Consider the following 19,108-nt stretch of genomic DNA (forward strand, 5'->3'; position numbering starts at 1 on the left):
CAAAGCGGGTCAACAAAATAAGGTGGCCGATGCCTTAAGCCAAAGGGTAGCCCTTTTGAAAACTGTAACCTTGGAGTTAGGGGATTTTGAGCATGTCAAAGAGGAGTAGAAGAAGTGTAAGAACAGCACCGACGGAGGTGAGTATCACCTAGTGGACGGGTTCCTCAAGAGGGGTAGCCAACTGTGTCTTCCAAGTACGTCCATAAGAGAAAGGGTGATTCGAGAGCTACACGGAGGGGTGTTAGGAGGACATTTTGGAAGGGACAAGACTTTCGAAGCGGTTAGCTCCCGTTATTTTTGGCCTAGGATGAGGAGAGATGTGGCATACATCGTGGAGCGATGTGAGACAAGTCAAACATCCAAGGGGCATGCCACTAATGCCGGACTACGTATGCATCTCCTGATACCCGAAACCATTTGGGAGGATGTCTCCATGGACTTTGTGTTGGGGCTACCGAGGACACAGCGAGGGATGGACTCCATTTTCGTAGTGGTGGACCGATTCTCAAAAATGGCTCATTTTATTCTGTGTAGAAAAACGAATGAAGCCACCGCCATTGCGAAGCTGTTCTTCCGAGAGGTGGTGAAACTACATGGGGTTCCAAAGAGTATAGTGTCGGATAGGGACACCAAGTTCGTTAGCCACTTTTGGCGGACTCTTTGGGCCATCCTCGGGACTACCTTGAAGTTTAGTACCACGGCTCATCCCCAGACAGATGGACAAACTGAGGCGGTGAACCGGACTTTGGGAAATCTATTAAGAAGTAAATGTCGGGACAAGCCCAAGATGTGGGATTATGTGCTCGCCCAAGCCGAATTCGCTTACAACTCCGCTGTGAGTTCTACCACCGGGAAGTCGCCTTTTGAGATCATATACACCAAAGCACCCAACCACTTGCTTGATTTGGGAGAGATTCCAAAGGGGGAGACGAAGAGTATAGCTGCCCACAACTTGGCCAACGACTATCATAGAATGCACCAAGAAGTCTGACATAGCATTAAGAAGAAAAATAGCAAAGTTAAGGCTAAGGTGGACGAGCACCGGAGAGATACGCAGTTTGAGGTTGGAGATGAGGTGATGGTGTACCTAGGCAAGGAGTGGCTCATGCATGCCCCAAGTAGCAAGTTGAGACCGAGGAAGTATGGCCCCTACCGAATCACGAAGAAAATGAGTGCCAATGCTTACCAACTAACCCTCCCCAATTGGCTTGGGAAGATGTCTCCTTTTAATGTGCAGGATTTGAGCTTGTGGAAGCCGGACGGGTCGCTACCAACCCCGAGATCCAATATGGAGTCCGACTCTTTCAAAGAAGGGGAGAATGATGAGGGAATCTTGTCCTCAAACATGAAGACGAACCCGGGTATTAAACATGAGGCACGAGAGGAACCAACGGAGGCCAACAAGAGCAACAACGCTAAAACAGATACGCGGGGTGTGCCTAAAAGCACGTGGGCCCCGGGTAGTAGTTTCGAGCGAGAGTCACCTCAGGACGCCATGCGTAGAGCCCACTCCACATGACCATCAAGTTCAGGAGCCTAACTACACGGAGCGTGACCTCGAAGGTGCCACGCGTATATCTTACCCTACAGAGCCTCAAGCCCAGGAGTCGAACTACGCGGGGCGTAGCGCAAGACGCCATACGTAAGGAGCATCAACGAGCATCCCCAAGCTCAGGGACTCACACACGCGGGGCGTAAGCCCAGGTACGTGGGGCGTACCGCGCTGGAGATTGCTTCCCCTCCAAGTTCTCAACATGAAAGGGGGACCATTTCACTTATGTTAATTACTACTTTGCCATTACCCTTTTATTACTGAACTACCATTATTCCCTAGCTTCCCCATTTTACCCTTATTGTTATGCTTTACTAGGAAACCCTACTCAAGGGCTTTTAGTACTTTTTTATATGTTTGGAGGGGGTATTTAAGCCTCCCTTTTTGTAAGGATTGCTAACTTTGATAATATTGATATTGAAAGCCTCCATTGGAGCACCAAGGTTCATCATTGTGGGTTTACTCAACCTTCTAGTTAAGCTAGAGAAGTTTGTAATCTTTGTTGGTTTACGATTAAAACTTTCACCGACTTCAATCTACATCATTAAGTGTTGTTTAGTTAGAAGAAATTGATTGTTTATAAAAAAAATCTCCGAAAATGGTAATTTAAAAATAAAAATGGTTATTTAATGAGAAATGTGGTTTTTAACAACTTTAATTTTTTACTTTTCCATTTTGAGATTATATTCGATCATTTTGAAATCATTTACTTATATAAGGAACATGTTATTGAATGACAAAATTCAAGGACTTTTATGTCGAACTTCAATAACTTAACATAAAAAAAATCCTTGAAGAAGATTCAAATGGCTATAGGAAGTTTTGGTTAATCGCCATCTCTTGTTATATCCCTCGATCAACATCTTTTTTACTCTGAAGGGAGTGTTAATATTGATGACTGCTATTTAATTGACAATGAGTAAAACTGTATCAGTAAAGTATATTTGGGCTTAACCTTTAGGGTTTACATTGAACTGTATATATACAGGAATAAGAAGAGTTTGAGTCTAAGTCTAAGTCTAAATAATCTGGGATAAATATTTGTGATAAATATTGTACCAGAAAGATAATTAATTGAAGATAAAGATAATCAATAAGAGAGTTGTGCAGTAGGAGGAGTTGCGGTCGAATACCCCCCGTCAAGCCGATGTCGGCGGACAGATGCACAAGCGATCACGAAGGAGTGAGAAGCGGGTGCAGGAGAGAGGCTTGGTTAGAACATCAGCAACTTGATCATCAGTTGGGATAAACCGTACAGATAAGAAGCCATTTGTAACTTGCTCACGAACAAAGTGATAGTCCAATTCGATGTGTTTCGTACGAGCATGAAAAACGGGATTAGCTGTGAGGTAGATGGCCCCAACATTGTCACACCACAACTGTACTGGCCGCGGAATAGGAAAGCGAAGTTCATGAAGGAGAGATTTGATCCAAAGTAGTTCAGCCGTTGCATTTGCAACAGCCTTGTATTCGCTTTCAGTGGAGGAGCGGGCGATTGTAGGTTGTTTGCGGGTGTGCCAGAAGATTAGACTTTTGCCAAGAAAGACACAAAATGCACCTGTGGACCTCCTGTCATCGGGACAGCCACCCCAGTAGAGGGTAAAGGCACATGATGAGTGCTTGATACAGAGTCAGTGTACTGAGCCGTAGGAGACACACAAAAATTTGGACGAGGGTAGGAATTAGGCAGTCCAGGGTGGCGGACTAGGTGAGAGAATGGTTGAGTTGGGTATGGTGGTGGGCAGCCAATGAGTCGTGGTTCAGAAACAGGAGGTGGGGTGGGTGCCCATCCGGTTGAAAACGGGTTATGAATGGAATACGGGTTCCATGGGGAAAACAAATATGAGGCAGTGACAGAGTTTGGGAGGGACGAGACTGATTGTGATGGATGAGGAATGGGATTGGATGCGGCTGTACCCGAGAGTGGGGCATAGGTACGAACCAGGGGAGGCATGGGTGAGGGAATAGGAGAGCCAGAATCAGTGACCATTGTGAATAGTGAGGCATTGAAATTTGAATCCGTGCGTTCACGGAGAAAAGAGGAGGCAATGGATGACGGTGTCGGGTCGGAAGAGGGAGGAGGCAGGGGGTGATTTGTGGTTGGTCTAGAGGAGGCCAGATGGATAGGTTGGCCGGTGGCAGGGATAGGGGAGTCGACAGAAAGAGGAGTGGCGGCAGCAGGGGTGGTGGTTGTATTGAAGCCTAGGATCGGGTTAGCCATGGTCTCTGATACCATGTTAATATTGATGACTGCTATTTAATTGACAATGAGTAAAACTGTATCAGTAAAGTATATTTAGGGTTAACCTTTAGGGTTTACATTGAACTGTATATATACAGGAATAAGAAGAGTTTGAGTGTAAGTCTAAGTCTAAATAATCTGGGATAAATATTTGTGATAAATATTGTACCAGAAAGATAATTAATTGAAGATAAAGATAATCAATAAGAGAGTTGTGTAGTAGGAGGAGTTGTGGTCGAATAGGGAGATCCACCGATCATGAAGTGTCGTGAAAGACGCTCTTTGATTCTGCTTCATGGTAGAAAGCGTTCCGCAACATGTGGTTGGTGGTATTGAGAGCATACATTTTTCACATGTTATTTCCTCAACAGTTCCCAACTGTGGATGGTGCCAACTTCTAATCCTTTCGAACTAATACTCGGTTGGTCCTATCATGGTTTGATAAATATTTATAGAAGAGAGCCTCGTTAGTTTAATATATTTCCATCTTGACACGATAGATTCTCTAATGAGTGGAAGGAAATGACTTGGAAGATGTTACAATGTAAAGACAACTAGTTGTAAGCTTGATCTATCTCACTTTGACGAGGCCAAACATATCATATGCAGTAAGTATGATAAGTCGGTTTATGCAAAATTCGAAGAAGCCTCATTTAGAAGCTATCCAAAGAATTCTTTGATATGTTAGAGGTACGATGGACTATGGTATCTTATACAAGAAAGGAGGAAAGTGTGAGGTACATGGATACTATGATGCTGATTACGCTGAAGATCATGACACAAGATGTTCGACTACAGGTTATATGTTTAGTCACAGATCGGGACTATATCTTGGTGCAGCAAATGACAATCTACGGTGTCCTTATCAAGTACCGAGGCAGAGCACAGGGCAGTAGCAACAGCAGCTCAAGAATGTACCTGGCTAATACAACTCATGAAGGGTCTTTATCAGCCAATCGATTACGCGGTACAGTTATACTGTGATAATCAGTCAACTATCCACTTAACTGAGAATCTAATGTTCCATGCAAGAACCAAATACGTAGAGGTGCATTATCATTTCGTACGAGAAAATGTCCTACTATGTAAAGACTGACGATCAGGTTGCTGAAATCTTCACGAAAGGACTAAACGGTACAAAATTCAAAGACTTCAGAAAGCAACTTGGGATGACAAGCAAGTATGAGATTATGTGAAGTCAGTGCTGAGGGGGAGTATTAAGTTTTGATCACCAACCTAGCATAATCTAGAGAATTCTAATGTTGATTTTTGCTTCACTGGTGCTCTGAGGGGGATTATTAAGTTTTCATCACCAACCTAGCATAATCTAGAAAATTCTAATGTTGATTTTTGCTTCACTGGTGCTCTTAATTCATAGAAGTAAGAGAACATGAAGGCAAAGATGGATGGAATTTGAAGAGAGAGAACGAATGATCTAAAGAGTTAGAGAGGGGGAATTTTAGTGGTAAGGAGTGAGGAATTACAAGAAAAGAGAAAGGATGAAGGAGATGGTATGATGGTAATTCAACATAAGGTGTGTCATATGCTTTTTAAGGAAGATGCAAAAAAAAAAAAAAGGTGACGTGATAGGTTTGACCACCAGTCATTTTTTGGTTATGTACACTTTAGTGAGAGATCATCCATAAAGTGGTGTATATGATGTTTCAAAATTGAAGATTGTACACTAAAATCTGATAGAATGTAAAGATTGTAAATCACGTATATAACTTATCATGTGTTCTAAGCAATAAGTTATTTCAGGAATTAAGTTATTTTGGTATAAATTATTTATAATTTTCATAAAATTTAATTTAGAAATTAATTCAGTCTCAAAAGTAAGAATTTGATTTTTTTTTTATAAAAAAGACATGCAATAAATTCTAAATAAAAAGAGACATAATAAAAAGAGAAATTTACATGGAGATACATTTTAAAAAAATTATTTACAACTATATCAAATGATTATTTAAATAATATCAAAATAAGAAAATCATCATTTTTAATATATTTTAAGGACTGAGATTTATAAATTATGAGTCTATGGTATATTTTTTAAGGTCACAAATTATAAATTGGAGTCTAAAATTTACAAATGAGAGTATAAAATAATATTTATTTTGTGAAATATAAAAAATAATGACATACAGTAAAACCTCTATATAGGAATACTCTATATTGGAATAACCTCTGTTTTGTTATAAAAAAAACATGGTCTCAACTTGGCAATAACTTGTATTACCAAACTTTATTTAGTAATAACCTCCCAATTATTATACAAATAGCTTGGTCCCAAGTGTATTGACGTTCTACTGTATTAAGAATTAAGTTTTGTGATATGATGTAATTGTTAAAACACTTTTTGGCCCCTGATCTATCCAAAATTTGTGCATTTGGCACCTGATCTATTATTTGGTCACATTTGGCCCCTGGCCTATCAAATTAGATAAAATTCAACCCATATTGAATGGAAAATTAACTTTGTTAGAAAATTAACAGCAGTCACCAATACAAAAACGACATATGACACATAAATAAAATTAATTTTCAACTAGAGATGACAATAGTAACTATTTTACACAGTAAAAAAACCCTAAAAACTTTTCTAGTGTCCCGATAGAGTGAAAATTAATTTTATTTATGTGTCATGTGTCATTTTTGTATTGATTACTGTCGTTAATTTTCCAGCACAGTTAATTTTTCATTCAATATGGGTTGGATTTTATCTAATTTGATAGGTTAGGGGCCAAATATGACTAAATAATAGGTTATGGGCTAAATGCACAAATTTTGAATAGATCAGGGGCCAAAAAGTGCTTTAAGCCTAATTTTTATATCTAATATGATTTTCATGTAACCAACTCTAATAAAAATAAGTTCAAGAGTGTTATGTTAATAAAAAGCCTATTGGAAAAAATAAGGTTTACTATTTTTTGTTTTTGATGAAGAGAAAGATGGAAACATAGATTTGGAGGATAAAGGATTTTATTCCCTTTATGAAATAGCAATGAAGTTAGAATAGTTTTGAGTTTAGCTATAATTCAGAGTATTGATTAAATACCGACATATATAAAAGTATATCATTTGAAACTAATTTATTCTCAAATGTGAAATTGAAATGAAGACAAATTCAAAAGCAAGGTGAACGCTTTTCCTCAGAAAGTCCCAAACCAATGACCAGAGGACAAAAATAATCAGTCCGGGCTGCTGTAACAACATTTAACTAATTAAAAATAAATTGGTAAAATGGTGGCAGAATTGGAACCTAGAACAACCATAACTACAAGTGGCACTCATGGCAAGTAAAGTTACCACGTCAACAACTTTCCCATATGTGTGGACGATTATTAGGCCCACGTCTTCCCTTTCTGAACTTTTCACAAACATATATCATGGTCGACGTGGACCATAAATAAATAAATAAAATATCATCTGCTGATCACCCTATATATATTCTCCCTCGTCTCTTCATAATTAGTATCTCAAATTTCAAAGTGTTAAGCTTTTAGTTTACTTTACATTCTTAATTGCTTTCACAATTTACTATTAAATTCAGAAAGTGATATACAATGGCCGGAGCTACCACAACTATTCTGGACAGCCCAGTAATGCGTACAGTATCTAATAGAGCCAGTGTTACTCAATTCCTTGCAGCCCCTTCCAGACACAGTATCGTTAGATTTTCCAACACTTCTGTTAGATGCATGGCTAAGGTAACACTTTGAGCTTAATCATATTACAATTTGTTAATCTAATTATACCTAATGTTTACATTATTTGAGATTTAATTAATTAAATTTGATATGCAGAAGCAGAAGCCATTGGAATCTGTCGCCACACCCCCAGAATTGAAATCTAATCCTACAAGGTTCTCAGACATATTGGCATTTAGTGGCCCAGCTCCGGAGAGGATCAACGGGAGATTGGCTATGATAGGCTTTGTAGCTGCAGTTGCAGTTGAACTAGCCAACAGTCATGATTTGTTGAGTCAAGTATCAGATGGTGGAGTCTCATGGTTCGTTGGATCAAGTGTGTTGCTCTCACTTGCATCTTTGATACCATTGTTCAAAGGAGTTAGTGTTGAATCTAAATCAGATGGATTCATGACTTCTGATGCCGAGCTTTGGAATGGAAGATTAGCCATGTTGGGACTTGTTGCTTTGGCATTTACAGAGTATGTCAAGGGTGGAGCTTTCATCTGATTTCAATTTTGTAAATACAAGAATTTGGAGAAGTATTTTTGTTTATGAGATCTCCAATTTAAAATTTTCGACTATATCGAAACATATGTAATAGTCCATAGAAATGTAAACACTGTTATGAAGTTAAAGTTCACTGTTACGAAATTTTGCATTTGAAATTCGAAGTATTTCCAAAGCAATAATAAAAATTGGGATTCAATCAAATATTTACATCTATGATGAGCATAACTAAAATTGGGATTTTGTATTTAGTTCTTACAGAATAAACAAGTTTGGGGAGTTGGTGAGACACTTGCAAAGTTCAAGGAGCTAATCTATTTTTATGGACAAGTTTAGAGAGTTAGTGATACAAAAGCTGGTGAGACACTTGCAAAGTTCAGGAATCCAATCTACTATTTTAGACGAGTTCAGGGAGCTAGTGATGTATAGACCTATATTTTTTTATCTTTCTAAAACATCTCTTTCGATTTGGTCTTTCAGAATCAGCCTTTCATGTTCCCCACTTTCCCAATTTCTCTCTCACCTTCTTCTCCACCAAACTACAACATAGCAGCTCTATTTTTATTCTATAAATATCTATTGTGATTTTCATTTTTAACACACAGTAAAAATACTTTCTGCTTTCTGAAATTCGACACTGAGCAATAATTAGAGTGTAGTCAGATCGAGTTCGTGTGCAATACGACTCATATTTCTCTTCTAGAGTGGGATGTTTTATACTAGAGGTGACCTAAATTCACACTGCTTGCACTTTTTGGTAGTTCCACGAACGCCTTAAAGAGATCGATATTGTCCGCGACTCATCCCATTATTGTGTTCGGTAAAAATTTATGTTTTCCCTATTCCTGCTAAAGTCATAAGACATTAGAGATAACATCAAGCTAACTAATATCAAGGAATGAAGTAATGAAATGGTTGAAGTAAGATACCTGAGTTGTAAGTGTCTCTGCTATTTATAAGTGAAAATAAAGTGTACCTGGACATGTGGAAGTATCTCATTAGTCTTCGGACCCTATCTTTCCATGATGTAAGATATTTGAATGTTGGGAGCGTGCTTTTGGAATCCAGCGTACTCATTGGTCCACGTGTTTCCTTAAGCAGCTCCCGAAGTGAATTCTTCAGACGTAAGGTGGCCGAAGCCATGACTTCGGCCAAAAAGAACGTAATTATGGGCTTTGGTGGCATGGGACTGATAGGGGTCAAAAACCCCTATCTTTGGGTACGGTTTTAGGACGGGTTTTAGCATTATTTAGTTAATAAGTGAGCATTTCTCGCATTTAAATGCTTTTGTGTGAGTTAATTAGGAATTGGAAACGTTTTATTTATTTTTCGTTGTTTAGGCTCGTTTTATGACCAATTTAGGCAATTATGGCCAAAATAGCATGCATAGTGTAATTCCGTTATCTTTTGAAGCTAATTGGTCCGTCAAAAGTCGCACCAAACGAAGCGTTTGCTCAAAATAAGCGATTGACGGATCAATTTAGCTTTTAGACTAATGTTATCTGGAGTTTCTGTACATGCGCAGGTGTAAGTTCAGGCGAAAAAGGACATCGACGACATTCGACAAGCATCGAGAACATGTCGGGCGAAAACGCTCGACGAGAGGGCATCCGTGGGCCATTTCTGCTCACCGAGCAGGCCCCTGGAGGCCTACTCGTCGAGCAGGCCATGCCTGCTCGCCGAGCAGGCCGCCAGGCGCCTGCTCGGGCGAGCAGGAGCCTGCTCGCCGAGCAGGCCACCAGGCGCCTGCTCGGCGAGCAAGGGGGCTGCTCGGTGCGAGTAGCCCTGCTCGCTGAGCAGCTCGCCCTGCTCGGTGAGCAGGCCTGCGGGAATTGGTCAAAAAGACCAATTCCGCCCCCACGAAGCCACGATGGACCCCACGTCTTCCTACACCAATAAGGACACGAAAATAGGTCAAAAAGAGGGCCGAGACACGCCTATAAATAGAGTTTTTCCAATGTAATTTAGACATCTTTTATCTTTGTAATTTTCTTAGCTTTTCACCTTGAGAAATCCTCTCCACCTCCTCCATATCCTTCAAACCTCCATTGAAGATACCTCCGAAGCTCCGTTTACCGAGGATTGCTCAAGCTCCATCCTTAAGTCCTAGAAAGACGCCTGCATTGGTAGACAGGTTCCCTGAAAGGGATTTTTCTTCTTTTACATTCTGTCTAGCCTCTGATACATGTTATGAATTCTAGGCATATTGTAACTTCGTGACAATAATTTCCATCTTTGATATATATTATAGTTCTTGTTTATTCAATTGTTTTAATGTTTTAATCTTTGTCTTACGCTTTGTCTGATTGGTTTAACTCATTCGATAATCCGAAAATCAAGTTGGCACATATTGCGAGCTGAATCTGACCTAGTCAGTGCCTATAGGATTGACGACCCTATAGAAGATTAAGCCCAAATTACTGAGCCTTAGAGCTAGTTTCGGCCTTACAAGGGAATCACGAACTATGAACTTCAGGAGGATAGGTCGGGTTAATCGCCTCGGACACAAGTGACTTAGGTTTTAATTCAATTGCTTAACAATCTTTTCTCATTATCATCGTATCCCTTCATGTTCCTTCGGTTAATTGCATTGGTAAAAGATCACTTAGGAGTAGTTTAACTTAATTAGGGGTAGAGTAACTTAATTAGGCGTAGAATAACTTAGTTAGAATCAAATAACTTAGTTAGGAATAGTATAAATCAACCTAGGAGTAAATTAACTTAGAAAAACCAACTCAAAACCCCCCTAAGCCTAGATATTTGCAGAAATAAATCCCAATATTTGCAGAAATAAATCCTGTGGACGATAACCTGGACTTAACCAGAAATTTATTACTTGATAACGACGGGGTACACTTATCCCTTAGTGAGTTCTCATCTCTAACGTAGGTGAGGGCGCATCAGGGACCCATTTGATGACTTCGGGATCATGGTTGGGGCCTGATTGCCAAAAGCCCAAATAACTTGGTACCATATCAATAGGCATATGGGATTGTTGGAACTTCTCATGTAACGGATACCTCAAAATATGTTGGGAGAAAGGGGAGTCTGATCTAGTCAACATTGGTTGATATGTTGGGACTTTGTATTCCTCCAAAATAATTTTGATTGATTCGGAAAAGTTTAGTGTTACTTTGAGCGTATTCCCCTTAGTGTGGTGGCAAACCTCTCATGTGTGTGAATCCATGATAATAATGAGTGGATATATGCCCAACCTCCCAAGGATTCATCTATTTGTTGACGTGTTGGATAGATTCAGTGAAGATAAGCTTAGTGTAAGGAGGCTTAGTTAGCATCGTGGTAAATGTACCAGCTTGCGATATATGTTGTGCCAGTGTCAGGGAAAATGACTTTTAGACAAAGGAAGAGAAAATTTTAGAATGGTGAATAATCTCCTATTCATGTTAGGGTTTCCATATGATACTATTTCCCATCTTGGGGTTCGGTATACATATTTAGGCCTGACTCTAACTTTCGTGGTGGGAGCGGTTTTTCTATTTGATTGCATCACAAGACCATACCAAATAGGAGATCTACAAAAGCACTTGAGTCTTCAGGACTTAAGAATATAGTGATTTTCCTTACAAGTTGTACATTTCGCTCACTAACAATAGGAATAGAAGTACTCCCATTGAGTGTAGTAGGATTTTGAGATGTTGGGGGAATGACAAAATTTGTGGTGGTTGGTTTCGAAATAGGAACTTTGTTTACTTTCTTATCCAAACATGATTAAGACGGGTTGATCTCTCAGTTTCATGCTCACTGCACCAATAATGACGTAAGTGTAAAAAGTTCTTCTAGAAGATCCAAATGGCTTTGGGATGAGGTTGAGAGTTACTTCCGAACTCTTACAAGACAAAAGATAAAGATTATCCAAATCCCAATGGAGACTCTTTTTATGCACAAAAAGGTTCTAAACAAAGAGAATCAATAGCAAAACAGTATTGCAAGAACAAAGTAAAGAAGTATATTATGTGAATTAGACCTAACATTTCGAGTAAGACTTTTTTATATAAAAAAAATTGTATCTTGAGAGATGAATGAATCAACAAAGGTGAAAAGATTCTGATTAGTTGATATCTAAGCTGAATCAACGTTCGTGGAATTTAAAATATTCACTTTTTTGTTATTTGTTTTAGGGAAAATTACAAAACTAGGTCAAATGGGAGGCCCATTTACATTTTCAGACCCATTATCAACCAACTAACATATATAGACTGATTCATTTCGAAATACCCATAATACCCTTCATATATATAAGAAACTAAAATAGAATTCCTCCCCTTCTTTTCTTCTACGCGAGTGTACATCCATTCTCTACAGCTCTCTCTCTCTCTCTCTCTCTATCTTATTTTCATTAAGATCCTTCATTGTAACACATCAATCCAAGCCCAAGCCTTGTCATGTAAGTATGATGTTAGTTTCATATGTTTAAATCGCTTTTAACTTATTGATGTTGTTTTTGAGGTTAGAAATTTGTAAAATCTGTACTTGAAGTTATTCGCGGAAGATCGCGTGCTTCGCAGATTATGATTTCGATTCACCTAATCTTAATATGCGAAGTCGATGGAAGGTTGTGTATACGTTTGTGGAACTAGTGGTTCATGGAATTCGCATATGGAATATACGTGAAGTATGCGAAGGTATGGTGTTCCATTATTTGTTTCGCATACTTCGCATATATTACATATTTGCAAAGTATGCGAAGTATGCGAACTGCGCGAAATATGCGAATTCGCATTTCGAATAACTATGAATTATGCGAAGTGTATGTTATTTCATTATGTTATTTCATTCTGTTATCTCATTCTTTTTTGTTTATTATTGATAGAAGCATGTCAGCCCAGTTTGTATTGTGTGTGATCATATGGAATGGCCGGTGGAAAACAATTGGTAAGACCATGACATATGAGGGGGGTGAGAAAAAATTGATGAAGATGTCATCGGGAATGAGCTTGGAAATGCTGCAATAGATAGTATACACTACTGCTTATGTTGATCCAATGTCATTTGATCTGCGTATGACTATGCAGTTAACTTACGGTCCAAACAAACTACCTGGGGCAGTAGTTCCGATTGTTGATTCAAGTGATGTTGAGTGTTTTTTAGATTATTGTCGGATGAAAACTAACGATGTTATCCCACTATATGTTAATTTTGAGTCACGAACAATCCAACCGCGAGTCATGAAGGTAGAGAATGTCATTCATTCAAGTTGTGATGCCAGAATTGGAAACAACTCCTGAAGTAGACAACACAACTGTTGAACGCCCACCTCATCGGCCAGGAAAACAACCAATCACTGAGTGCAATATTGCATCCCACAATCCTGGTTTGACGATATTAGCTCAAATCCGGTTTATCATCTGGAGGACCAGATGTACGACGGTGACATTTGGGGTCATGATGACACACAGGAAACGGTAAATGATGGACAACCTACCCCTCCGAGACAATCGCATTGCGAAGCTGTTCCCCAAAGCAGGGTATTGGTAGAGAATGTAGAAATAATAAGGAAGAGGAGTGATCCATTTCGATGGCTACCTGAGATCCATGATGCACCTAAGTTTACTATTGAAGATAGTTCATCGAAAGGGGTCATCGGTTTAAAGGTACACGATATATTCTCCAACAAACGAGAATTGCAGGATGCACTAGGTAAATACGTAATGAATAACAGGTTCGAATGGAAAGTGTACAAGTCTAACAAGTCCATATTTGAGGTTAGATGTAGACATTCGGATGTATGTAAATGGCATGCTAGAGGAATTGCGATATCCAATTCAAGTATGTTTAGGCTCCGAAGAATGGATACAATGGACAACCACACATGTTCAAGAGATCAAATGTTACCACATCACAGGCAAGCGGGGAAACGAGTGGCTGGCATACTACTTTCGGATAAGTTTAATATCCAGGGTAGACTGTTTAGACCAAAGGACATTGTGAAAGATTTTGAGACCGACTATAAAATAAACTTGTCGTATATGCAGGCTTTGAGAGCTAGGAATTGGGCGATAGAAGATGTGATGGGTTCACCGGAAGAGCCATACATGTTGTTACCGAACTACTGTGAGACGTTGAAAGCATGCAACCCAGGTACGGTAACACATATTCAAACTGACGATGCTGATCATTTTCAGTACTTCTTTGTGGCGTTTGGTCCTTCACTTAGAGCTTTTAAAGAACACATTCGCCCTGTCATTTGTGCTAATGGAGCCTTCCTAAAAGGTAAGTATCCAGGACAATTGCACATTGCAGTTGGGAAAGATGGTAATAACCAGATTTATCCTATCGCTTTTGGGGTTGGACCAAACAAGAGCAACGAGGCTTGGAGTTAGTTTATGACCAAGCTCAAAGAATGTATTTGGGACATAGAGAATTTTGTCGTCATCTCTGATAGGCACAAAGGAATTGACTATGCTGTGAAATTGGTGTTTCCAAATGCAATACATGGATGTTGTTGTCACCATTTGAAAATGAACCTGCAGGCCAAATTTAGGTCAGTTAGAAAGATAGGCGATGTGTATAGGGAGCTGCTAAAGCTTACAGGGTTTCAGATTTTATCGAAGCATTCGCTCGACTATGTGAGCTACATAGCCCAGCAGCAGTATATCTAGAGCAAGCTGGTATCTTGAGATGGTCGCGTGCATATTTTCATACCCATCGTTATAACATAATGACAACAAACATTGCTGAATCATGGAACGCGGTAATGGTTGAAGGAAGATGTTTTCCTATCACAATGTTGATAGAGTACATTAGAACTACTATCCAACTATGGTTCTACGAAAGACAAACATCGGGTGGTAAATATTTTATACGTTGTCATTTCTGGTAATTTAGATGATACATAAATATATTACCTTCATATTTCCATTTCCAAGAGCACGAGAACATCATCGATCAATGTGGGGTGAATGGAAGATGACGAAACATGTTATGAAAGCTATACCATATACATTCAATAGAATAAACCAACACACATTTCAGATTGGGGACCGAGGGAAAGGGGGAATTATTGACTTAAATGCAGGTACTTGCACGTGTAGGCAATGGCAACTTTCTCAATTTCCTTATAAACATGTATGTAAAGTTGCATGCGAGAATCAACTAAGTAACACATACCAATGGGTTGATAAATACTACACCAACAACGCAGTTATATTAGCTTAAACAGAGTGTATCTACCCAGTCGGACCCCAGACGGAGTGGACAAACTGTGACCCTCCAAGGAAAGTGCTTCCCCCTCTAAGAGGTTCTACCCCAGTTGGACGACCAAGAAGTCAGAATAGAAGACCGTCACAAGGTGAAGACCCATTGCCAAGGGTATGTAGCCGATGTGGGAATAGCGGGCATAATAGGTTGAATTGTCACCGACCGTTGCCAAATACAAGTCAAACTCCAAGTACAATAGCAAGTTCACGAAGTTCTAGGACTTCGAACAATTGATGCGGTTTGAATTTTTAAGAGCAAAATTTATCTGTATGTTTTTGTAAAAACATGTATCCTTATGCCTTGTGAGATTAATTATTCTAATGAATTTGTACGATGAAGCTTTATTATGTTTTGTAAGATTATGTGTCGTTCTAAACATGTAATAATTCTGTAGATAGCACATGGGATAGTGGGTTCTATAATGATTCTGTAGATAGAACATGGGATAGTGGGTTCTGTATAATGATTCAGTAGATAGCACATGGGATAGTGGGTTCTGTATTGATTTTGTAGATAGCACATGGGATAGTGGGTTCTGTTTAATGATTCAGTAGATAGAACATGTGATAGTGGGTTCTGTAATGATTCTGTAGATAGCACATGAGATAGTGGGTTCTGTAATAATTCTGTAGATAGCATATGGGATAGTGGGTTTTATGCTTTCTATAAGACCCACACATCTCAGTCTCCATTATCACCCACTTGTGAAAATGGATCCATCCAACTTCCCCATGGAATATAGCATCATCACAACCCTCAACCAGTCTGAGTGTACTCAAAAGATGATTGAATATCTGTAACATCCCCAAAACCCTAACACATGAGTCTTCCCACATTCATATATGTTTTCATGATTGAATACATACATTTTAGATTCATCTCATTGTCAGTAGAAGTTTTGTATGCATAATGCGATTATCGTGCGATTAGTAGGCGATTAGTGTGTCGTTAAGATGTAACGATTGGTTAATTGAGTTAGGACTTAAATGAATGAATGAATGAATTTATATGTCCTAAATTGATTAACTTACACTTTAGGAGGGCTGAATTTGAGGTTTGTGAGCAAGCATGAGGTGTCACCCCAATATTAAGACACAATACACCTCTTCATTTTACAAAGGATGTGCACAACTCAATCCTTATGATATTCAGCCACAATTTCGACCAAAGCTTCACAAACCTTCCTTTTTCATGTCCTAACACCCTCCAAAGAAAAATCTTCCAATTTCTTCCATTTTCAAGCCAAACAAGTCAAGTTAGGAAGCATACTAGGTGATAGACACAAGTTGAAGGTTAGTATGTTGTTTTAGCTTGTTTTCTATGAGTTGGAGATTCTGAAATACTTAGGTATGATTATAGTGGATGAGTTGTGATTGAGTTTGTTGAGTTTTGGTGTTGTTTAAAGTGGTTATAGGCTGTCCAAATGAAAGATATGTATCAAGTGCCCTAAACAGAAATCTAGGGTACTGCTTTCAGTCATTTTGGAGCATGTTTTTCATATTGATATTGTTCGAATTTGAAGATACATAAAGAATAAACTATTTTCCTATATGTGTTATGAAACCCTCTGTAAAATATGGGACTTTAATTCCATATATAGAGGAAGAAAACCTAGATGGATCATGACTGCCTCGAAATGGAATGTCATGTGAGGCAGCTATGTTGATGTAGCATTTTGAGGACGTTAGAGTCATAATTTAGGAAAGTTTATGTATACAAAGGTGTTCCTAACTACTTGAAGTATATGTCTGTAAAAGGATTTGACAATCCATTGTGTTTAGTGTGAGCTAGGTTGAGTGAATTATGGTAGATGCAAATCTGGGTAGTCTGTTTCTTGGCTGGAAATAGGACATAATCATTTTGCATGCCATATATTTTGTAGAAGTGATATTAATGTGAATTTTGGATATGTTATACCCATATATGTCTAGTTTCATTAGGTTCAAGAAACAGGACATTTGGATTCATATAGAGAAAGTTATAGCAAAATGTATGCAAGTAGGTCATGTGATGATCTAAGACAAAAGGATTAGATTGCATGAACTTTGTGGAGTTAGTGTCTTGTAAATCATAGAGCATTCATTAGTGTATATTGTCATTAAGTTTATGTTAAGGCTAATGGTATAAATGTTATGTGACATTAGGAGGACAAGGTGCAATTGAACGCACACCCGATCGTGTTGAATAGATCGAACCAAGTGCGACGGTAAGCATATTGCTTATATATGTGTATGAATGTATTGTTCCTTGTGACTTGTTGAGTGTGAGATGTGGTTGAATCTGATGTGAATGATGTGAATAATGTTTGAGTGTTTGTGATACGTTATTATTGATAAGAAAGTGATATGATTGAGTATGTTGCAGTGTTATGAGTAAATACGGCATGTTGAGCCTTATGCACATACTGGAACTGAATAATGGTTGGATTATAAATGAATATGAGCTTGCTTAGATGGATATGTGAAATGGTCTAAGTTGAGAGTACTATCCGAATACTGTGAGCCGGAAGCACATGTGTTGAGATATATGAGTACGTGAGTTGAGTGTAACTCCTCCGTAGCACAGATGATTGTATTCCGAATTTAGTGAGCCGGAATACAGATTGGGCCCAAGGACCATTTTATATATATTGTTTAAGTACAGCAAGGCCTTTCTAAAATAAGTATTATTATAATAAGTGAAACAAATGAATAAATTCTAACTTGGTACTAATGATATATTTTGCTTTGTGCTCTTTACATTACTTTTGTATATACATATATGCGTAATATGTTTATTGAGTAGGCAGCTCACCCCTTGCCAACAGATTTTACAGGTTAGGTGGAGTTCTTCTTGCTTAAGGTCGCACCAGCAGTGTCAGTCCATTCTCATCTAGGCATTTTGGAGTCTTATGATGTACTTTTGTTTTGTAAATCCTTTATGCAGGATAATGACTTAAACGTGTATTGTAAATTGTAAATGCTTTCTCTTATGTATAATATGTAAAGTTTATATGAGATTGAAGTTTATATGATTGAGAATTGAAAGCATGTCTATAACTGATATTGTGTGAGACATCATGTGATCCAAGTGAGGGGGTTACATTTAGTGGTATCAGAGCGGGTCTACTTTCCTAGGGATTAGGTTGTGTATGACTTGTTTTGGATTCCTAGGTTAAGACCACATAATCATATTGTCTTATTCTAAAGCATGTTGACATGGTCATGTTTCATGTAGGGTTATGGAGTCTGATGGTGAGAATGGACAATCCGGTAATGTGTCTAGTCATGGTTCAGTTGGTCATGTGCATGAGTCTGGGGGCTCAGAACATATAGGAGCTTCAGGACATGCAGGTTATCCGCAGGGTTATAACCAGTTTGAAGAAATGATGGGAATCTATTTGGCTCAAGGTCAGCCTCAGCCACATGTTCAAGCTCGTCGAGATGCGCCAATCTTTGATAAAAATTTTGAAAGGCTTAAAAAGATGGGTGCAACAGAGTTTGAGGGTAGCACAGATCCTGATATAGCTGATAAATGGTGGGCCAAGATTGAAGATGTACTTGAGAACACAGAATGTCGACTAGACTCAATGGTCAAATATGTTTCTAATCTTTTCACTGGAGAAGCTTTAGAATGGTGGAGATCTATAAAAAGGACAAGAATTAGAACTGAAATAACATGGGATATTTTCAAGAAGTTGTTCACCAATAAGTACATGCCAATGATATACAAAGATAGGAAACAAACAGAGTTTTTGACCCTTATGCAGGAGGATATGTCTGTGGCTGAATACGAGCTTAAGTTTAACACCTTAGCCAAATATGCACCTGCAAATGTGGCTACAGAAGAAGCAAAATGTCGTAGGTTTGAACATGGTCTACACCCAGATGTTAGAATGGGGATTCATGCACATGAAAC

The 19,108-nt window shown here is 38.7% G+C and overlaps 1 protein-coding gene across 1 annotated transcript; it reads left to right on the plus strand.

The window, feature by feature from the left end:
• Positions 1-7,284: 7,284 nt before the first annotated feature.
• Positions 7,285-8,080, plus strand: LOC136216569 (early light-induced protein 1, chloroplastic-like). Its single transcript, XM_066003112.1, has 2 exons — positions 7,285-7,504; positions 7,601-8,080. The coding sequence occupies exons 1-2, from the start codon at positions 7,361-7,363 to the stop codon at positions 7,991-7,993; spliced, it is 537 nt and encodes a 178-aa protein (XP_065859184.1). The 5' UTR covers positions 7,285-7,360; the 3' UTR covers positions 7,994-8,080.
• Positions 8,081-19,108: the final 11,028 nt, after the last annotated feature.

This window comes from Euphorbia lathyris, chromosome 2 (genome assembly GCF_963576675.1).
Source record: "Euphorbia lathyris chromosome 2, ddEupLath1.1, whole genome shotgun sequence".
Taxonomy (NCBI): domain Eukaryota; kingdom Viridiplantae; phylum Streptophyta; class Magnoliopsida; order Malpighiales; family Euphorbiaceae; genus Euphorbia; species Euphorbia lathyris.